The sequence below is a fragment of the Bombina bombina genome, chromosome 5, assembly GCF_027579735.1.
Source record: "Bombina bombina isolate aBomBom1 chromosome 5, aBomBom1.pri, whole genome shotgun sequence".
NCBI classification, from domain to species: Eukaryota; Metazoa; Chordata; class Amphibia; order Anura; family Bombinatoridae; genus Bombina; species Bombina bombina.
In genome coordinates, this window is record NC_069503.1 from 372,934,163 (window position 1) to 372,955,007 (window position 20,845).

At 36.9% G+C, this 20,845-nt stretch overlaps 1 protein-coding gene across 1 annotated transcript in view; it reads right to left on the bottom strand.

Moving 5' to 3' along the window:
- Positions 1-20,845, bottom strand: part of FKBP14 (FKBP prolyl isomerase 14) — a 37,990-nt gene that overhangs the window by 8,342 nt on the left and 8,803 nt on the right. Inside the window, exon 3 of the mRNA XM_053714196.1 lies at positions 4,435-4,562. Coding sequence (XP_053570171.1) covers positions 4,435-4,562 — 128 coding nt within the window. The remainder of the gene's footprint in view (positions 1-4,434; positions 4,563-20,845) is intronic.

The window sequence follows — 20,845 nt, forward strand, 5'->3', positions numbered from 1 at the left end:
CCTGAAATCTTCCTCTTTACTCAACCAGATCACCAACGGTCTATCTGCAATTTTCACTTGGATGTCTTTGCACTACCTCCAACTCAATCCGTCTAAAACTGTGCCGCTTCTTATTCCCCCTCTCCAAGACTTTCTACAACTGACATTTCTTTTACAGTTGGAAACTATTACCAACGCCTGCCCCCAGGTCCACTGACTTGGGGTCACACTTGACCCTGAACTCCCATTCACTTCACATATTCAAGCGCTTGCCAAATCCTGTCGTTCACACCTACGCAACAGTTCTAGAAATTGACCATTCCTTACTTAAGAAACTACAAATTCATTCCCTCTTTGACAAACATGGAGCACTTGCAATCTACTTTTAAACTGCCTTCCCAAAACACAGCCTCTCTCCCCTCTAATCTATCATGAATGCCTCAGCTAGATTCAACCAGTACGTTGCTGATCTACATCAGCTGCTCTGCCAGTCTCCACACTGGTTCCTCATACACTATAGAATGCATTTCAAAGTATTATCCCTAACTTCTAAAGCACTCAACAGCATCACTCCCAACTAGATTTCCTCTCTCATCTCAAAATACTCCCCATCCTCTTCGATCAACCACTGACCTACGTCATTCCACTGCTATTAACTCTACATCCCTCTCACGCCTCCAAGACTTTTCATCTGCTGCTCCTGTCCTCTGGAACTCTCTACCCTTGAATAGCTTCAAACACTTTTTAAAAAACCCACCTATTCAGAGAGGCTTACCATCTCTTCTCAGCTTTTCATCCTACCCCAAATTAAATTTTAAACTGCCTTGACTCACTGCTGCAACTACAATCTACATGACAACCTACCCCAAACCTGTAGACTAAAAGCTCTTTGGTGCAGGGCCCTCCTTAGCCTCCTGTACTAAATTTGTTTGGTCTGTTATGTTTTTGTATCTTATCACAAATCTTTGTCATTGTATACCCCTCTCTCTGTACCCAGCGCTACAGAGCTTTGCGGCACTATTTATTATTTTCAGGTATTTGTAGAGCGCCAACAGGTTCCGCAGCGCTACACTATACAAATAAATAAAGATAATAATTATTAACTATTTGTTTATTTCTCTGAATGTTTGTTTGAAGACCACATTACAGATAGAATAACTTTGTAAATGTCAAACTTTTTCAGTCTTTAAAAAGGGACACTGAACCCAAATGTTTTCTTTCATGATTCAGATAGAGCATGCAATATTAAGCAACTTTCTTATTTACTCCTATTATCAAATTTTATTCATTCTCTTAGTATCTTTATTTGAAAAGCAAAAATGTAAGATTAGAAGCTGGACCATTTTTGGTGAACAACCTGGGTTGTTCTTGCTGATTTGTGGATAAATTCACCCACCAATAAACAAGTGCTGTCCTTGGTTCTGAACCAAAAATTGACTGGCTCCTTAGCTTAATGCCTTTTTTCAAATAAAGATAGCAAGAGAACAAAGAAAAATTAAATAGGAGTAAATTAGAAAGTTGCTTAACATTGCATGTTCTATCTGAATCTTGAAAAAAAAAATTGGGTTCAGTATCCCTTTAAATGAAAAAAAAAAAATGCTATTTCAAATGCTGTGTAAACTTTTTCTATCCACTATAAAAGGAAAAAGACAAAAATTGGTATCCTTTGTTGAATAGCATACCAAGGTAAGTTCAGAAGCAGCTAGGCATTACTGGGAGCTAGGTGCTGATTGGTGGCTACACACATATGTCATCAATCCATACATTAATAAGTTAAGAGAATAAGGGCTCGTTTACCAGTGGAGTGGAATGATCACTCACATGTGCGCTAACGCCACCAAAAGTAAGCTTTTTGCGTGGGCTGGATATAGAATATATCTAAATATTTACAGTATGTTTATTTTCTTAAAAAAAAAAAAAAAAAAAAAAAGTTAAATTAAAGTCCTCATGTGCGCTAACCCGACTGCGTTAAGATCTAAATTGAGAAACGCGATGCACAAAAAGCAGTTTAAATAATTTCTATGTTCAGCACATAGAAAATAATGAAATATATATCTGACACTGTTCATGTAAAATACACATCTATACCTATATATTTTAAGAATAAAAAAGGGCATTATCCTGTAAGGTAAGAACATTGGAATGTTAATATGTACCGTAAAACACAGAAATACCTAAATATATATGTACACACACATATACTGTACATATTTAGACATGTACGGTGGGGCAAAAAAGTATTTAGTCAGCCACCAATTGTGCAAGTTCTCCCTCTTTAGAAGAGGAGAGAGGCCTGTAATTTTCATCATAGGTATACCTCAACTATGAGAGACAAAATGTGGAAACAAATCCAGACAATCACATTGTCTGATTTGGAAAGAATTTATTTGCAAATTATGGTGGAAAATAAGTATTTGGTCAATATCAAAAGTTCATCTCAATACATCGTTATATATCCTTTGTTGGCAATGACAGAGGTCAAACATTTTCTGTAAGTCTTTACAAGGTTGTCACACACTGTTGCTGGTATGTTGGCCCATTCCTGCATGCAGATCTCCTCTAGAGCAGTGATGTTTTGGGGCTGTCGCTGGGCAATACGGACTTTCAACTCCCTCCAAAGTTTTTCTATGGGGTTGAGATCTGGAGACTGGCTAGGCCACTCCAGGACCTTGAAATGCTTCTTACGAAGCCACTCCTTTGTTGCCCGGGCGGTGTGTTTGGGATCATTGTCATACTGAAAGGCCCAGTCACGTTTCATCTTCAATGCCCTTGCTGATGGAAGGAGGTTTGCACTCAAAATCTCACGATACATGGCCTCATTCATTCTTTCATGTACACAGATCAGTCGTCCTGTTCCCTTTGCAGAGAAACAGCCCCAAAGCATGATGTTGCCACCCCCATGCTTCACAGTAGGTATGGTGTTCTTTGGTTGCAACTCAGCATTCTCTCTCCTCCAAACACGACGAGTTGTGTTTCTACCAAACAGTTCTACTTTGGTTTCATCTGACCATATGACATTCTCCCAATCCACTTCTGGATCATCCAAATGCTCTCTAGCATACTTCAGACGGCCTGGACATATACTGGCTTAAGCAGGGGGACACGTCTGGCACTGCAGGATCTGAGTCCCTGGCGGCGTAGTGTGTTACTGATGGTAGCCTTTGTTATGTTGGTCCCAGCTCTCTGCAGGTCATTCACTAGGTCCCCCCGTGTGGTTCTGGGATGTTTGCTCACCGTTCTTGTGATCATTTTGACCCCACGGGGTGAGATCTTGCGTGGAGCCCCAGATCGAGGGAGATTATCAGTGGTCTTGTATGTCTTCCATTTTCTAATTATTGCTCCCACAGTTGATTTCTTCACACCAAGCGGCTTGCCTATTGCAGATTCAGTCTTCCCAGTCTGGTGCAGGTCTACAATTTTGTTTCTGGTGTCCTTCAACAGCTCTTTGGTCTTCACCATAGTGGAGTTTGGAGTGTGACTGAGGTTGTGGACAGGTGTCTTTTATACTGATAACAAGTTCAAACAGGTGCCATTAATACAGGTAATGAGTGGAGGACAGAGGAGCCTCTTAAAGAAGAAGATACAGGTCTGTGAGATCCAGAAATCTTGCTTGTTTGTAGGTGACCAAATACTTATTTTCCACCATAATATGTAAATAAATTCTTTACAAATCAGGCATTGTGATTGTCTGGATTTGTTTCCACATTTTGTCTCTCATAGTTGAGGTATACCTATGATGAAAATTACAGGCCTCTCTCATCTTCTTAAGTGGGAGAACTTGCACAATTGGTGGATGACTAAATACTTTTTTGCCCCACTGTATGTATGTATGTCTATGTATGTGTAAAAGCACTTTGCAGTCTTTTTTCCCTAACTCCTGAGACCTCATGTCTTTGAGCCCTTAATTATTAAATTGCAATAAAAATGTATATCATTCAGTGTTATTATGAGTGTAACTGTATTGTGAAATGTATTTATGTTTTTAGTGAATTCATGCAAGGGCAACAGTTAACCAACCAGAGCTCTGAGGTTGTGCTCTCTTGACGTGCATTAAATTCAATTGCGTTTGAGCCAACGAGTTTACTTTCAACTTTGAATACGCGCAGTGCTTAGACACACGCAAACACCTGCAATAAGCCCCTCATTGCTTGCACATAACAGCGCTTCACTCGTTATTTGGCCCTAAGGGTATTGAATAAGAAGCCTGAAAGGGGGGGGGGGGAAGACATACACCCTCATGTATTAAATTATTAAAGATTACGTTTAAACTACAATTTGCATGTCATTTTATCAGTGTTAATGTAATCTAGCACATTGAGCATTATTCCTTTTCCATACATCATCTCCTCTCCCACTAAACTGAATAAATAACTTTTTTGTACCTCAGATACAACAACATGTAGCAGAAGATTCATACAAACTGCAGTGTTATCGTGAAGAGGAGAAGCCACATACCTCTTCTTTTGACAGTTTCCAATCATCGTTCAGATCCATCTCCTGAAAAGATTCATGGGATCTTGGTCCGTTTCGGATTTCCATGAGTTTAATGTGGAATATGAGGGTGCTTTCTGAAGGAATCTTTCCTGTAAAAGAAAGCTTAAATTAATTCCTAATTCTTTGTTTAAAAGTTCAGAGGGCACTGCGCCTGTGGTGCTTTCCACCACTATCCTATCATTGGATGACAATGTAATGCAATGGTAGCGAGACTTTTTTTTTTTTTTTTTTTAAAGTAGAAGCGTTTGTAAACTTTTTATGGTCAATACTACAATTTAACTGTATCAGATTTTTGCCCCATTCAAATTACTAGTTCTGTAACTGCTCTTAAAGTGATGGTAAACTGTCCCCTTAGTATAACCAGATTTTGAATGTTATTGATATTTTAGATGATGTTTAATTAATCAGTTGTAATTAATATTTGCTTTAACTTACTTTTCATTATAGCGCTGAAATTTAAATACCCTGCGTTCCGGCAGCCTGCTTCAAAAGTAATTTGTTTTGGGAGCTAAGGGTTTGAACTGTTCTCCAATCAGCGCTCTAGCCATATGGTACTAACAAAATTTTTTTTGTAGCTCGAGTGCCAATGAGAACGGTTCAAACCCTTAGCTCACAAAACAAATTACTTTTGAAGTGGGCAACCGAAGTGTAGGATATTTAAATTTCAGGGCTACATTAAAAAGTTAAAGCGTATCTTCATTACAAAAACGCCATCTAAATTATTGCTAACATTCCAGATCTGTTTATCCAAAGGAGAAAGTTTACCATCACTTTAAAAAGGTCTAAATCACTTTACTACATCTAATACAGTATGTGTATCCACAAATTAAAGGGACATTGAGATATTAGTGAAAGATATAGAGCAGAGACAGCCTTGAAAAACAAGCAGGGTGCATTTCCAGCTCTAAGAATTAAAAATATGTACTATTCTCAGAGTTAAATTACATGAAAAGAGAAAATAAATAATGAAAGTTATATTGGAAAGTTGTTTTGCTACACATAACTATGCATTTTAGATTAAAATCTCAATGTGCTTACGGTTATGGTGATTTATTCAAAGCAAATATTACACATTGAATATTATGAAGCTATATTTGAAAATTATATTAGTTTAAATATTGAAAATGTAAGCATAAAATGTTTAGCTTTTATAAAAGTACTTTAGTTTCTATAAAGTAATGGGTGCTATCATGTTTTTATATCTGTGTGAACAAGGCTGTGTGGAAACCGTTTTGAATAATCCTATGCTCCACAAAGCCTTGTGTGCAGTCTTTTTGTTGCCTATTTTAGATCTGTCTCTAAAAAGGTAGAATAGATAAAGGAGAAACATAAGTTACAACATGCCTGTGCCCAATAATTTATAGAAACTGTGGAAATTTGAAAACCAACAATTTTAAGAGTTAAATAACAGTATGAGATTGTAAAAAAAGAAAAGAAAAATGTGTACATTGCAATATACTTTCAATATCCCTTTAAGTCTGAAAATGGTACTATGTTTTCTAGTTCTAGGAAGTCAAAATAAACATGGTAGGCTTTATAAGCCTAACCCAACCACATATCTGTTCCTAATTGGCTTCAGCACGCAAGATAAGACTACAGACTGCATAAAATGAAGCGTCTGCTAGCAAAATGACTGTGGGTAGCTTACTCATGTAACAAGTACTGACTGGCTCCTCCAGTGTCATGGGTGGACTTTGACAATTGAAAACAAGGTGTTATGCATTATAAAAGGTATTTACTGGCCCTTTAAAAGGGATTTGACCCCCCATCCAAAAAAATTAAAAAATAAATGTATATTATATATAAAGAGTGAACACCAGTCTTAGTATTCCAAATACTGTCCTCCAGTATACATTAGGTACAATCAGTTCCTTGATATGGGAGGCAAAAAGGAAATCCAGGTATACTCGCTGCCTAATCCCCAAACAGAGGCATCCAAGGAGGAAGTCCCAGCAAAATCTACAACAAACAGAAGAGGGAAGGGTGCACAGACAACCGGATCCAATCTGGTGTAGTATGTAAAATTCCACAAGAAACAAGCCAAATTTACACTCACTTGTTTTGACCTCAGCTTATATGAGGTATAATGACAGCAGGAAGGCTAAACGTAGCCCAGAGAATCCTCTGTGTGTGTTCATGTGTTCTTCCAAACAGAAGATGAACCGTTTTGGAGAACACTGCTGACTACCCGGGTCTTCTTACGTCACTTCTCCCTTCCAATTCAAAATCAGCTGCTGATTTTGAATTGGAAGGGAGAAATGATGTAAGAGGGATTGCGCGAGATTCAAAATAGCCCCCTTTCCCCTCTGAATCATAAGTTCTTCACAGGATCTGGTCGTCAGCAGTGTTCTCTAAAACGGTTCATCTTCGGTTTGGAAGAACACAGGGACACACAGCATATTGCAGCATAGAGGCCTTAAATGTGCTTTTATTTTGTCTGACAATCAGGATTCTAAGGGCCTGATACTCTAAAGCTCTCTGCTCAGGAGAGATTCTCTAAAAAGATTTATCAGTACTACCAATTCCTTCATGCTGTTCTGTAACAGAACAATTTACCTTTAACAGTGTAACTGGCTTAAAAGGCAGGCACCACCTTTTTGTATAAGGAGGGGAGACATATACATTACAATATATAGTGTTCAATAAAATTATCAGTTTAAAAAAAAAGCATATTGAAAATGCAATTTAAAAACAAAAACAAAGTATGCATAAAAATAACTCCAAACTAAGATTAACAGCACTCTATACCCAGACAGGCAGTCATAGGGTTAAAATGAAATCTTTATTTGAAATTAAAGGGACATGAAACCCAAAAGTTCTCTATCATGATTCAGATACAATTTTAAGCAACTTTCCAAATTACATATATTATGTAATATGCTTCATTCTCTTGGTATCCTTTGTTGAAAATAACTAGGTAGGCTCAGGAGCTAGCTGCCGATTGGTGGTTGCACATATATGCCACTTGTCATTGGTTTACGGATGTGTTCAGCTAGCTCCTAGTAGTTCTTTGCACCTTCAATAAAGGATACCAAGAGAATGAAGCACAACTGGTAAATACATTGGAAAGATGGACATGAAACCCACATTTTCTCTTTCACGATTTAGAATGAGCATGCACTTTTAAACTACTTTCTAATTTACTTTTATTATCTAATTTGCTTCATTATCTTGATATCCTTTGCTGAAAAGCATATATAGATAGGCTCAGTAGCTGCCGATTGGTGGCTGCACATAGATGCCTGGTGTGATTGGCTCACCAATGTGAATTGCTATTTCTTCAACAATGGATATCTAAAGAATGAAGCAAATTAGACAATAGAAGTAAATGAGAATGTTTAAAAATTGTATTCTATATCTGAATTATGAAAAAAAATAAATTAGGTTCAATGTCCCTTTAAAATGACATACTATCTTATTCAGGAGAGAACAATTTGGGGTTTATGTTCCTTTAATGTCAAATATGAGAATTGTTATTAAAATTGGGAGTAATGTATGTTTATAATATTAATGTATAATTCCTGTTATGCCCAGAAGGTGTTTTTTTTTTTTTTTTAAATAAAAGTAGTGCCTGCTATAATGAAAAATCTTTTTTGCCCACAAATAAATATATACATACAGCAATTGATTTTATTATTGATAGATACTTGCTGTTATCTGTATATATTCAAAATTGTGTTCTTTGTATTATCACATATATAACGATGTCCTGTTGAAATGCAGTGAAATAATATTGCTTGTAATGGAATTGGACTATGTAAATAAAAACTGCAGTGATATAACAGATCCTGGTGTTACTGTGTTTCAGTTTGTCTAAGACCTAATCAATACATTGTTATTTCATAAGGTTAAAGTGATGGTAACTGTCCCCCTTTATAAACAGAACTGGAATGTGAATGATAATTTAAGATAGAGTTTAAATTTATCAGTTGTAACGAAGATGCGCTATAACTTACTTATTGTAGATGTGAAATGAAAATTCCCTGCGCTTCGCCAACCACTTCAAAATTATTTTTTTCAGTGAGCTAAAGGTTTGACCTGTTCTCCAATTAGCGCTTTCCCCTTTGGGCGCCTTTTGTTGTAGCTAGAGCGCCGATTGGACAACAATTCAAACCGTTAGTGGACAGAAAAATTTACTTTTGAAGTGGACGGAGCCCTGGGTATTATCTTAATTAGAACTGATCAAAATATCACTAACATTACAGATCTGATTTTATAAAGGGGAGTTTACCATCACGTTAAACACAGGATTGTTACATCTGGGACCTAGTCAATAGATTCCTTTTGAAATAAAACAAACCCAATCCACTGCTTATTGTACACTGCACTTAGGATAAAATATAAAATACCAAGGAGCGCTACCAAAAGCTAAAGTGTAACCGTATTGGATAGTTATAGCTATGAAACAGTAAATTGTATCAATTATGTGATAAAAAAAGGAAGAATTGATAAATGAACTGCGGGCAAACGCAGAAACTTAACCACAGATGCCAAATTAACAGTCCAATTTAATCAAATCTAACTTAACACCAAGGACATGATATGCTAAAATTCATGATAAGTTGAGAACAAATAAAGCTAAAAAGGTATAAACATATATCAAAATGTGATTGAGTTCTAAAAAATATAATTTAATACAATATCACAAAAAATAAGGTCGACCTTAAGAAAAATACAATAAAATAAAAATAAAACACTTCAATAACAAAACAGTTAATACAATTCAATCATATATGAACAAAATAAGAGCCTGTAGAGTAATTCAACAGGACGCTGTTCGAGTCTATATAAAGTTCAGTCAGTGTGGTTTCCAACATGAAAGCACTGATCATGAAAGGGTGTTCTTTGTAGTTTCCTAGATGGCGAAAACCTTTATGGTTTGATGTAATATCCTCCTATGAAAGAGGAGAAATCCACTTAGGGCAGTATCATAAGGAGTTATTGGAAACAAACACTCTGTACTCACAGTACATAACTGCTGTAATCTGCGTGGTTGTGGAACGCTGATAAACCTCTGTATCAGGCAATCAGTTGTGCAGTAAAATGTCCGAAATGGATACAATCCACTAAAAGTAGGACTATATGAGAATGCAATGTAGAGTACCGTAACTTTTGTTAAGTGTCTTAATGGCCGCAAGAACTGAATACACTCTGATCAGTCTGGATGTGCACAACAAGCCAGAACCGTCAGAGGTGCCGTAGCCCGAATCCAGGAGAACCAAACAGCAAGATCACTATGCAAGTTACACTGAACAGGTGTGCTCCGTTATGGAGTCACTTGAGCAACGCGTTTCAAAATAATCTTTTTCAAGCTCTTGAAAAATATTTTGAAACGCGTTGCTCACGTGACTCCATAACGGAGCACACCTGTTCAGTGTAACTTGCATAGTGATCTTGCTGTTTGGCGTTCCTGGATTCGGGCTACGGCACCTCTGATGGTTCTGGGGTTTGTGGGGACCTGGACAAGGTTATTTTTGTCATTAATTATAATGAGAAGAGTTTCCTCATTTTGTACAGCTCCAATCACAGGTGTTTAACATGGGACTAGTTAGAGCTTTGATATATGACAGACACCATTTAATTTGTATAAATATGTTATATAAACAAAAAAAGTTTTTCTCCTTTTAACCCAGATATTAGTGCATTGTACACTTTTTGGTGGTGTTTTAAAGCACATTGGGTCACAAATGCTTGATTGGCAGTTAAGTGTATGCCAAACAGAGGCTTGTGAATTCCCCAAGAGCCATATAAAAATGTCCACTCTCAGGAGTTTTTATTTTATTTTTTTAATCACTAAGACTGTGGTTTTTACAGCATTGTATTCAATAGAATGTACTCTTGAGAAGCTTTCCTCTTGCAATGCATAAAGAGGGTCAATTAATGACTGTGCTTTAGGATAGGACTCCCTTCTTCTCTTGTTGTTTTAAGTATTGACACAGGAGCCTTTTATCAACATGCAGGCAAACAAGGATAGTATGTATGTATCTATGTGTCTGTGTAAATATATATATGTGTATGACTATTTGTCTTTGGATCCACCTGAAAGATATGCTGTACACCAGTGTTTCTCAACCGTGGTTCTCAAGTACCCCCAACAGGCCACGTTTTCATTATAGCTGAACCAGTGCACAGGTGACAATCAGCTTATGGCCATTTGCGACGTCAGAAATGATAAATAGGTTATCCTCTAATCACGGCTTCAGTGTCTGATTCAACGCTGTGATTGGAGGAAGCCGGATTCCTAATTTTAGACCCAGGAAGAGGCTTTGCAACGGGCAGAGGAAGCTGGAGCTGCTGTGAAGATTAAAAAAGGTAAGTTTTTTTTTCTCAACAGGAGTGAAATGTAAATTTTGATGAATTAAAGTGCCCCTGTTTTTAATAAAATTTTTAAAAACCGGGCACTGTAGCATCAAAATTGACATTCACTTTAAGAAAAACTACGGTTTTCAGTATCAAATAATTGCACAAAATTTAGTAAAGTGTGTTTGTTCATATATGTGAGAGAGTTACACAAGTGTATGTATACAGGTTACTAAAATATATATATATATATATATATATATATATATATATATATATATATTTATTTTATTATTTTTTTAATTTTTTTTTTTTTTTCTTTTAATGTAAAAACACAACACACATCCACACTGAAAATCTAACCTAATAACTTAAGAAGCTGTAAACATTGCTGATCTGTGAATGTGTACTGCTTCTGTCACAGGGTGCGGGAATACCTAGGCCATACCTCCCAACGTTTCGGGCTAGGTATCAGTAGAGGCTCCTCCATATTGACAGTAGAAGCAGCGCCCCATAAGTTTTTGGGCAACAACAAAAAAATAAATACAAACATAAATAAGTAAAAAATGTCAGGCTAAAAAAAAAAAAATTCTCAGGATGGAGGGTTAGTTGAAAATATTAATAAAAATGCTTAGAACAAATAAAAAAAAAAAAAAGTCAAAATTCTGAGTCAAAATCTAAGGGTGTTTTTGAAATATGCCCTGTTTGTGAGCACCTTGCACATCCTCAGTCTGTTCCTTTGAGTGATTTCTGACGTCAGCCATTCAGTTTCTTTATGGTCGTCTAAGCACAGACGTCCTTAAGAAAAAAAGAAGAGGGCTCCTTGGCTGACAGCATAGGGGGTGTGGTTTTGTAACACGCTGGCTCGATACAGCCTCAAAGCACCAGACACTGTCTTATTGCCATTAGTGCACTGTCTGTGCGAGTACAGGATGCAGCTTCTTGGACACCTGCTGATCCTTCTGTGCACATCATGGCAGAGGTGCTGTTCTGTGAAACCATCCTCAAAGAGCCGAGCTCAGCTGGCTACCCTGTGGTCACACCCCCATCTCGACCGCAGATTGTAGAGCTGGTGCCATGCAGGAGCCAGTCTATGGCTGTCGCAGAAGCCTAGCTATATTAGACAGCCTAGATTTCTAGGAGCTGCAGGATGTGCAAGGTATGATTTATTTTGATGTCACTAGTCTAGTGCACCCATTATAAAATTACAAGATGTGCATAAAAACTAATCTATTAGACTGAGCATATTTGAAAAAAACAAAAAACAACAAATGATTAAAACGATTTCCATGAAATTTCACTGTGCCCTTCTCAAACTAACATGTCCTTCACTGACTCTCAAAGACTTCCATAATTTGGCAATAAAACTTCATGTCCCAAGACCCTCTAAGGCTCCCCAGCCCCCCTGGTTGCTGCTGTCCCAGCTCGGTAGTGACAGATAGGAGCCAGTGACAGGGGGTGGGAGCCGCTTCTGCACAGGGACGCACTGAGTTTGTTATCCGGGTCTGAAAGCTGCTGGAGGAGTTAGCCAAGCACACTGAGGAGCCGCTCAGCATACACCCACTGCAGGTAATGTCACTACCACTAGGGTGACCAGTAGCAGGGGACACGATCACCTGAGCAGGAACCCGTCCGGGGCACACACATGAGTGACAGCCACTGTCCAGTTACAGGGAGTGTCCCAGGGCAGGGACTCTGATGACACCTGTCACTGCCTGGGCACGATGCATATCTGGGATGGGGAGGAAGTTACTGGGTCACTTCTGTTTTTTTTTGGCAGCTTAAATAATGAATAGGTCTGCTGCGATCAGGGAGGAGTTCTGCAAAAGACTGGTTCTGATGTCCTGATGGGGACCAAATGGTCCTCTCCAAAATAGGCAATAGTTAAAGATTGATGGGTCTTGTCTGGATCGACTCAGGTTCTGGTTGAGTGGTCTAAATAGTGCTTGTTAGGAAGGTTATTTATTTATTTTGTGAGGCATCTAAAAGTATGTTGGTAAAAAACATTTAGTTTTTTGTTTGTATAAACACTGCTAAATTATAGAAATTAGTAGCGGCATAGAAGCAACTCTGAATAGAGTTTGCAGTGGCTAATAAACTTAGGAATCACTGAAATACCATTACTGCTGTCATACACCTTAAAACTACTCGACTTCATTGTAAATAAATTGTACATATATAATGTGGGTGGAGCTTTATCTCAAGAGGTGGGGTCTAGTGCCCCACAATCTTCAAAATTCAATAACCCCCTCTTCTAGGTATTAGGAACTCAGAAGGTTGAGGTGGGCTGTCAGCATTTTGCAAGCGGGCTGGATCATAGTAGTATATATTTGTGGGCTTGTCTGGTAGATCTGTGGGCGGAGCTTAGGGACATTCTGCAAATAATAACATATGGCTGTTTTAAAAAAGGCACTGAGCTCAGAATTAGGCACTTACTAAAACCGTGCAGCCAAAATGGAGTTTATTAACATTTTTTAAAAGTCTTTCACAAAATATATTCAGTTATTTGTAGAGCGCCATCAGATTCTGCAGCGCTATAAACATAGGCGGTATACAAGGTAGGAATTATAGGGATCAAATGGATAGAGGGCCCTGCCTATAGTTGCACTGTTGTAGTCAGCTCTTGTGAAGGTGATCTGCAAGCAGTTGGGCTCTTAGGCTTACATTCTAAGGGGGTTCATGGTGGATAGCAATGGAGGAGGGCAACTGGTATTAGGAAAGGTTAGTGTAGGTTGTATGCATCCCTGAACAGAAGAGTATTTAGGGTGTGCTTGAAGCTTTCAAAACTAGGGGTGAGTCTTGTGGAGAGAGGCAGAGAGTTCCACAAGATGGGAGCCAGTCTGGAGAAGTCCTGTAAACGGGAATGTGAGGAGGTAACAAGAGAGGAGGAGAGTAGGAGGTTGTGAGTATCTGGAGACAAGGTCTGAGATATAGAGGGGAGCATTCATTATGGATTGTAAAGGAGCTAGATGGCAGCTAGGGAAACCAGAGAGGATGGAATTGCAGTAGTCAAGGCAGGAAAGGATGAGAGAGTGGATTAAAATCTTAGTGGTGTCTTGTGTAAGGAAATGTCTAAATTTAGAGATGTTTTTAGGTGGAAGCAGCAGGATTTAGCCAAAGCCTGAATGTGAGGAGTGAAAGAAAGATCTGAGTCAAGTGTGACCCCAAGACATTGGGTATGCGGGTTAGGGGTAATGATGGAGTTGTCAACAGTTATAGAGAGATGGGGGGGGTGGAAATTTTAGAACAAGGGGGGGAAATAAGGAGCTTAGTTTTGGAGAGATTTAGCTTAAAGGGCCATGATACCCAAATGTTGAAACACTTGAAAGAGATGCAGCATCTCTACGTAAAAAAGAAAGATATTTTACCTCAAAATGTCCCAAGTATTCACACCCCCATTGTAAAGGACTTTAAGCAGCAAACTAGTATGCCTGTGCCGAGACAAGGGAGTGAGCCTCATGCTAACTTGTGTTATTTCCCTATTCAGTTTAAGGAAGTTAACTATGAAATCTCATGAGATCACAGTAAAAAAAAGGAGTTCATGACCTCAGCACACAGTTTAATCCGGCAGTTCATTTTTTTTTTTACCTGCAGCTGAAGTATACGTTTTTACACAGGACTTACTCTGGTGAGCTGAGTAAATTGTGAGGTAAAAAATCTTACTTTTTTTACATAGAGAGGTTCAGGTGATATTTTCCGGTCAGCTTTTAACAGTTATACTGCATCAGTTTCAAGTGATTTAGCATATGAGTATTATGTCCATTTAATGTAGTGAGAGAACATCCATGAAGAGATGTGAGAAAGACAGTTAGTGACACGGGTTAGCAAGGAAGGAGATAGGTCTGTCCCAGCATAACCTCGTCAACAGTGCTAAAATGGAAGCTTCTAAGTAAGTATTTAAAAGTTTTTACTGGATTTTTATATCAGTATCTGTGCATATTCTTCTTTATAGTATTGTCTATTGCATGCAGTTATATGAAACTTGGTGTATACTGTCCCTTTAAAGCCAATTAGGGACAGATATCTAGCAGAGTTAGCCTTGAAAAGTCTGCAGGGTTCCTTTTAAGTTTAAGAAACTGATCAATTTTCAGAGCTAAATTACAGGGAGCAAAATAAATAGTGAACAAATATATTTCAAAGTAGTTTCATTATAAATAAATATTTTATATAAAAATCTTAGGGTGGCCACATTTACTGTCCCTTTAAAGCCTGTAATAAATAACTGCAGGAATAAGTGGAAGCTGAACTGTAGTAACTAGCACAGCTATCCTCTTTACAATGTTTTATAACATCTACAAAAAGAGGTAGAAGAGGTTAGAATGAAGCAAGTTTATAAAGTTTCTACTTCTCAATAGATAATAAAAACAAATGTCATGTGATTACAAGACAGTGACAGAAAGATGATATTTGAAGTATTCACTCATAACGGATTTAAGTAACACCAGGTAAAACGCGTTTACAAAATTTAGAACAAGAGGTCATGAATCAGACGTCAGAAAGGGTTTTTAATGGAACAGCTTTAAGCTACACAGTGGAAAGGATGAGTATGGTAAGGGAGTTCAAGGACGCTTGAAAGAGGTTTATAAAGCTTAAGTAAGCTTAGGATTTTTTTATGACAATAAACTGGATGAGCCTGTTCATATGTAGAATAGTGGAACAATACTGCACTAGAAACTGTAAGATTTCTAAACTACAAATGAAATATGTTTCAAAACACACTTTATTTTTTAGGATAAGATGATCTTTTTAAATGGGCCCTCGTAGAAACCCCTAGATGTAGTTCTAAGACCATTTAAGGTACTGAGATCTCAGCATTTATCTAGCATGTATATTAACATGAGAAGCATCTTACCAAAGCATAGTGAGGAATTTGCTCCAAAAGGTTAAGTTACAGTTGAAGGGACACTAAACCCAAATTTCTTTTATGATTAAGGTAGAGAATACAATTTTAAACACTGCAATTTACTTCTATTATCTAATTTGCTTCATTCTTAAGATATCTTTTTTTGAAGAGATAGCAATGCACATGGGTGAGCCAATCAAACGAGGCACCTATGTGCAGGCACCAATCAGCAGCTACTGAGCCTATCTAGATATGCTTTCCAGCAAAGCACAGCAAGAGAATGAAGCAAATTAGAAAATTGTATGCTCTTTCTAAACCATGAAAGAAAAAAAAAAAAAACATGGGTTTCATGTCCCTTTAAGGTTTAGGTCAAGTCCCCGTTTTAAACTAACTTTAGACATTCACTACAGAACATTAGTTCTAGGGCATAATTAATTAGTCTCAGGTTTCTTGATTTGCAGATTCAAAAAGAAGGATGTAAAATAAATAATAAAAAAAAATACTATATTGGCAGCCTCACAGTCATCCATCTGACCTTAAAGGGACATTCCACCCACATTTTTTCTTTTATGATTTAGAAAGAGAATGCAATTTTAAACATCTTTCTAATTTACTTATATTATCTAATTTGTTTTATTCTCTTGATATTCTTTGATGAAAAGCATATCTAGATATGCTCCCAGCTGCTGATTGGTTGCTGCACATAGAAGCCTCGTGTGATTGGCTCGCCATGTGCATTGTTTTTTCTTCAACTAAGGATATTTAAAAAATGAAGCAAAATAAATAATGGAAGTAAATTGTAATGTTGTTTAAATTTCTATTCTCTATCTGAATCATGAAAGAAAGATTTTGGGTTTAGTGGCCCTTTAAGTTTGCAGACTGCATAAACCAGAAGCCATAAAGCAGTGCATTGCAGACATCCCTGCAGTCTTTGCAATAAAAAAAAAAGTGCAGAGAACTATCATTACCATTTATCAGTGTTGCTTTTAGTAAGCAAGTGTCTACAGTATTTTTCCAAAAAAAGACCACAGAAAAAAAAAAAAAAGACACTTTATATAATAGATAGTTGGAAACCATATAAACTGCATGGAATGGTTTTCAAAACAAACATACTTAAAAACACATTAAAGTTTTTTTTTTTTAATACATTATTACATACCAGCAATTAAAGGACCAGTCAACACAGTAGATTTGCATAATCAACAAATGCAAGATAAGACAATGTAATAGCACTTAGTCTGAACTTCAAATGAATAGATTTTTTTTTCTGACAATTTTAAGTTATTTTTATTTCCACTCCCCCTGTACCATGTGACAACCATCAGCTAATCACAAATGCATACACGTACCATGGTTGATGGCTGTCACAATCACAAATGCATATACGCTTATTCTGTGAATTCTTGCACAGGCTCAGAAGGAGCATGTGCAAAAAAAAAAAAAAAAAAGTTTTTTTTAATGGAAGTAAATTGGAAAGTTGTTTAAAATTGCATGCTCTATCTGAATAATGAAAGTTTATTTTTGACTTGAGTGTCCCTTTAAGCGCTAAAAAGATCATCATACAAAAAAAATAAAAGTTTTTAAATGTATTGGAAACTAACTTTGCATTGCTTTGCTGTCTGGATTCATACCCCAGTAAAGTTCCATGAGTATGCTGCAGCCAATCAGTGACAGATGCAAAATGAGCTCCTACACTAATAATTAAATAATTTTGCATATAATATTGTAGGGTAAGGATTTTTTTTCCCCCCTTTCAAATACATCTTTATTGAAAAATAAAATTACTTACAAAAGGAAAAAAGCACACATCAGCTGATTTACATCAACCAACTGTACATCAATTAATGCCAATGTGTCTTTTACCTGATCACAAGCAATCTTGACCTAAATGGTATATAAAATATACAATTCACTGACTGGGTCAAGATAAAAGATATGAAGTCATGACACAGCAACTATATAATGGAAAGAGTATGTAAAATAAGGATATATCAAGAATAATTATACAATGTGTATAGGCACTAAACAGTGTGTCTTTACATATCCAACGACAAATAATGCTTGGCATATCTAGCCCCTTATCTAGTACAAAGCAACAAAGAAAACATGATAGCAATATTGGTAATTTTGGAACCATAACAGCAAGAGAGTAAATAGATAATCCATTATCTCAGGCAGGCAGATCAGTCAAGGAAAGAAATGAAGGGAGGATTTAAAAAAAAAAAAAAAAAAAAAAAAAAAAAGGGGGGGGGGGGGAAGAGTTCTTCTCACACCTCAGGCCCTTCGTTTCAAGGATGGCCCTTGGAATATATATTGGCACTTCCTTTCAGGATAGTGTCTCAAGACGTGTGTATCAATGGTGTCCAATGAGGTGTTAACATTTTCCTCCATTTTCAAAAGATGTCTACAACTTGGTTCCAGCTAGAAGAATGTTCTTTAAACCAGGCTCACCAGTGCTAACTTACAGGCCAAAAGAATGATGTGATGAAAACAGGGCTATGGAAGAAGTTAAACAGTTTACAACCAATAAGAGCACATCTCAAGGACCTGCCTCCAGAGAGGTTGGATAATGTAGAACGACATTTCCACCACATGTGAAAAGGTGTACCAATAAAGCCACGTTTCCTCCAACATCTCTCAGACCTATCAGGAAACATTCTGTGCAATACCTGGGGACCATATGCCATGTAACTAGCAATTGATAATATAGCTCATAGAGCATTATAAAGTGAATTGCTTTTTGGTATGAAATAATAACATTATGCCAAGACTTAGGAGGTAGTTACAATGAGAGGTCTTTCTCCCATTGGTGTATGTAATGTGTTAAGTAGTAGAACTTAATGGGCAGATAGAGGTTTGAACATTTGAGAGCAGCTTTCCATCTAGCTTCCCAATGAGTTAAATTACACAAGTGTAAGAGAAGGAATCTCTACGATCTAAACAGATTAAATTCTCATCAATTCAAAATGTAACACTTTACTGGAATCTGCTTAGGTTTTAATACCTCAGTATAGGGGGGGGGGGGGGTCATAATGTAGGTCCAAAATGTTTCAAAACCTGCCCATGGGCATCTGGGCCAATATACAGTAGTCCTCTAAAACAAATAAAGGAAGGGGTGTGATGCCACTAATTGTTCATGACTCAAAAGCCTCCAACCCCATAGGCAATCTTGAATGATAAGTTTAGTGAAGTAGGAGGTTGGAGCACAGTGAAAAGGAAGCCACAGCAAATCTAAAATTCTAAATACATATAAGTAGGAAGCAAAGACTGCTCCAATTCCATCCATCTTGTGAATCAGTTGGGGGCTACAAGCCTAAAGATGTGTTAACTTTGCATCTTCACAGTAGGTTCTAATACTGAGCAAACCCAAGCACTAGGATCAGGATTTTGATTCTCTGGTGCAGATGAGAAACCAGATTCCACAGATAAAATAAGGCAAAATAATATAACTTAAAATGTTAAAGTTGATTTACTATGCATAATTAAACATCATGGCAAATACCATTTTGAGTTTAATGTCCCTTCATAATATAGAACATGTAAACGTTAAATACTTTACTATAACAGAGCTGTCATGACACACACAATATATATATTTTTAGTGTTCTCTCTCTCTCATTTATTGAAGGAATGTATAAAAACAGAATACAAAATGTACTTGGAATAACCTGGAAGAACAAACAGTAGCATCTCTAGGTAGTTACTTACACTGCTTTATAGAAAATCTACCCCTACATATTTAATGTTACAGAAATAAATCTACTAAAGAATACAAGCAGTGCCTTATATTAATATACTGTTGAACTTATTGGAAGAGAATTAGACATGGGCATTCGGATGCGGGCAGAAGAAGGCAGCTGCTTGTGCCATTTCAGCCCTTTTTGGAGACGCATTTATTCTAGTGAAATTGCAACACACTATGATCTGTGCCAATCCAATTTTCACAAGAATAAATGCGGCTCAGAAAAGGGCCGAACGGTATGAGTGACCTCCTTCTTCCGCATTCAGATGCTTACGAGGCATCCAAATGCCCACATGTAAAGATTTCTGCTCAGCAATATATATATATTTTTTTTTTTAAATTTGATTTTGAAGTTTCTTGTGCTATGTCCAAGAAGATCAAAAAGCCACTTAAAATGGGTTAATTTGCCCATCCTATATTGTTATGCAACTGAAACAAATTATAGATATGTTATATAACATATATTATATTTACTGTATAAAGTAAGCCCACTTTAAAAAGTAAGACCATTTATGCTTCCAGGATCCATAGGCTCAAGAATGTGTTTATTAAATGTACCAGGTTTTTTTTTTTTTTATTTAAAGTTAACACCTTTTAATAAAAATGTTCATTCATAGTGAGATGCAGAAAAAAAAAAAAAAGAAAAGAAAAGGAGTACAAATAGTGTGGACAATGCCACACAGCTACCATCATCAGTGGAAAAGTCCTAACCAACAAAGACATTAAAGTTAAGTTTTAGAATAGAAGTAAACGTGATTTTTTTTTTAATGTAGCCTTCTATCTAAATCATAAAAGTTTCATTTTGACTTCCATGCTCCTTAAAAAAAAAAAAAAAAAAAAATAAGTTTATGACCTTAAATTTTTAAGCATGAACAAAAATTGTTGATAGAAACGTGTTAAAGGGGCAGTCTACTCCAAAATGTTTTTGTTAAAAAAGAGATTACCCATTCCCCAGTTTTGCATAACACACATGGTTATATTAATACACTTTTTACTTCGGTGATTACCTTGTATCTAAGCCTCTGCACACTACCCCCTTATTTCAGTTCTTTTGACAGACTTGCATTTTAGCCAATCAGTGCTGACTCATAAATAACTCCACAGGAGTGAGAACAATGTGGCACACATGAACTAGCACTGCCCAACTGTGAAAAACTGTCAAAATGCACTGAGATAAGAGGCGGCCATCAAGGGCTTAGAAATTAGCACATGAGCCTACCTAGGTTAAGCTTTCAACAAAGAATACCAAGCAAACAAAGCAAATTTGTTGATAAAAGTAAATTGGAAAGTTGATTAAAATTACATGCCCTATGTGAATAATGAAAGTTTAATTTTGACTAGACTGCCCCTTTAATGCTCAATAAAACTAAAGCAACTTGCCTTCAGATTAATGTGTCCTCCATTTTAACAGTGTGTAAACCAACCCATGAGCACATCCTGAAGTCCAAAACTGGTGTCTCCTTTGTGTTCTGTCCAATGCATGTGCA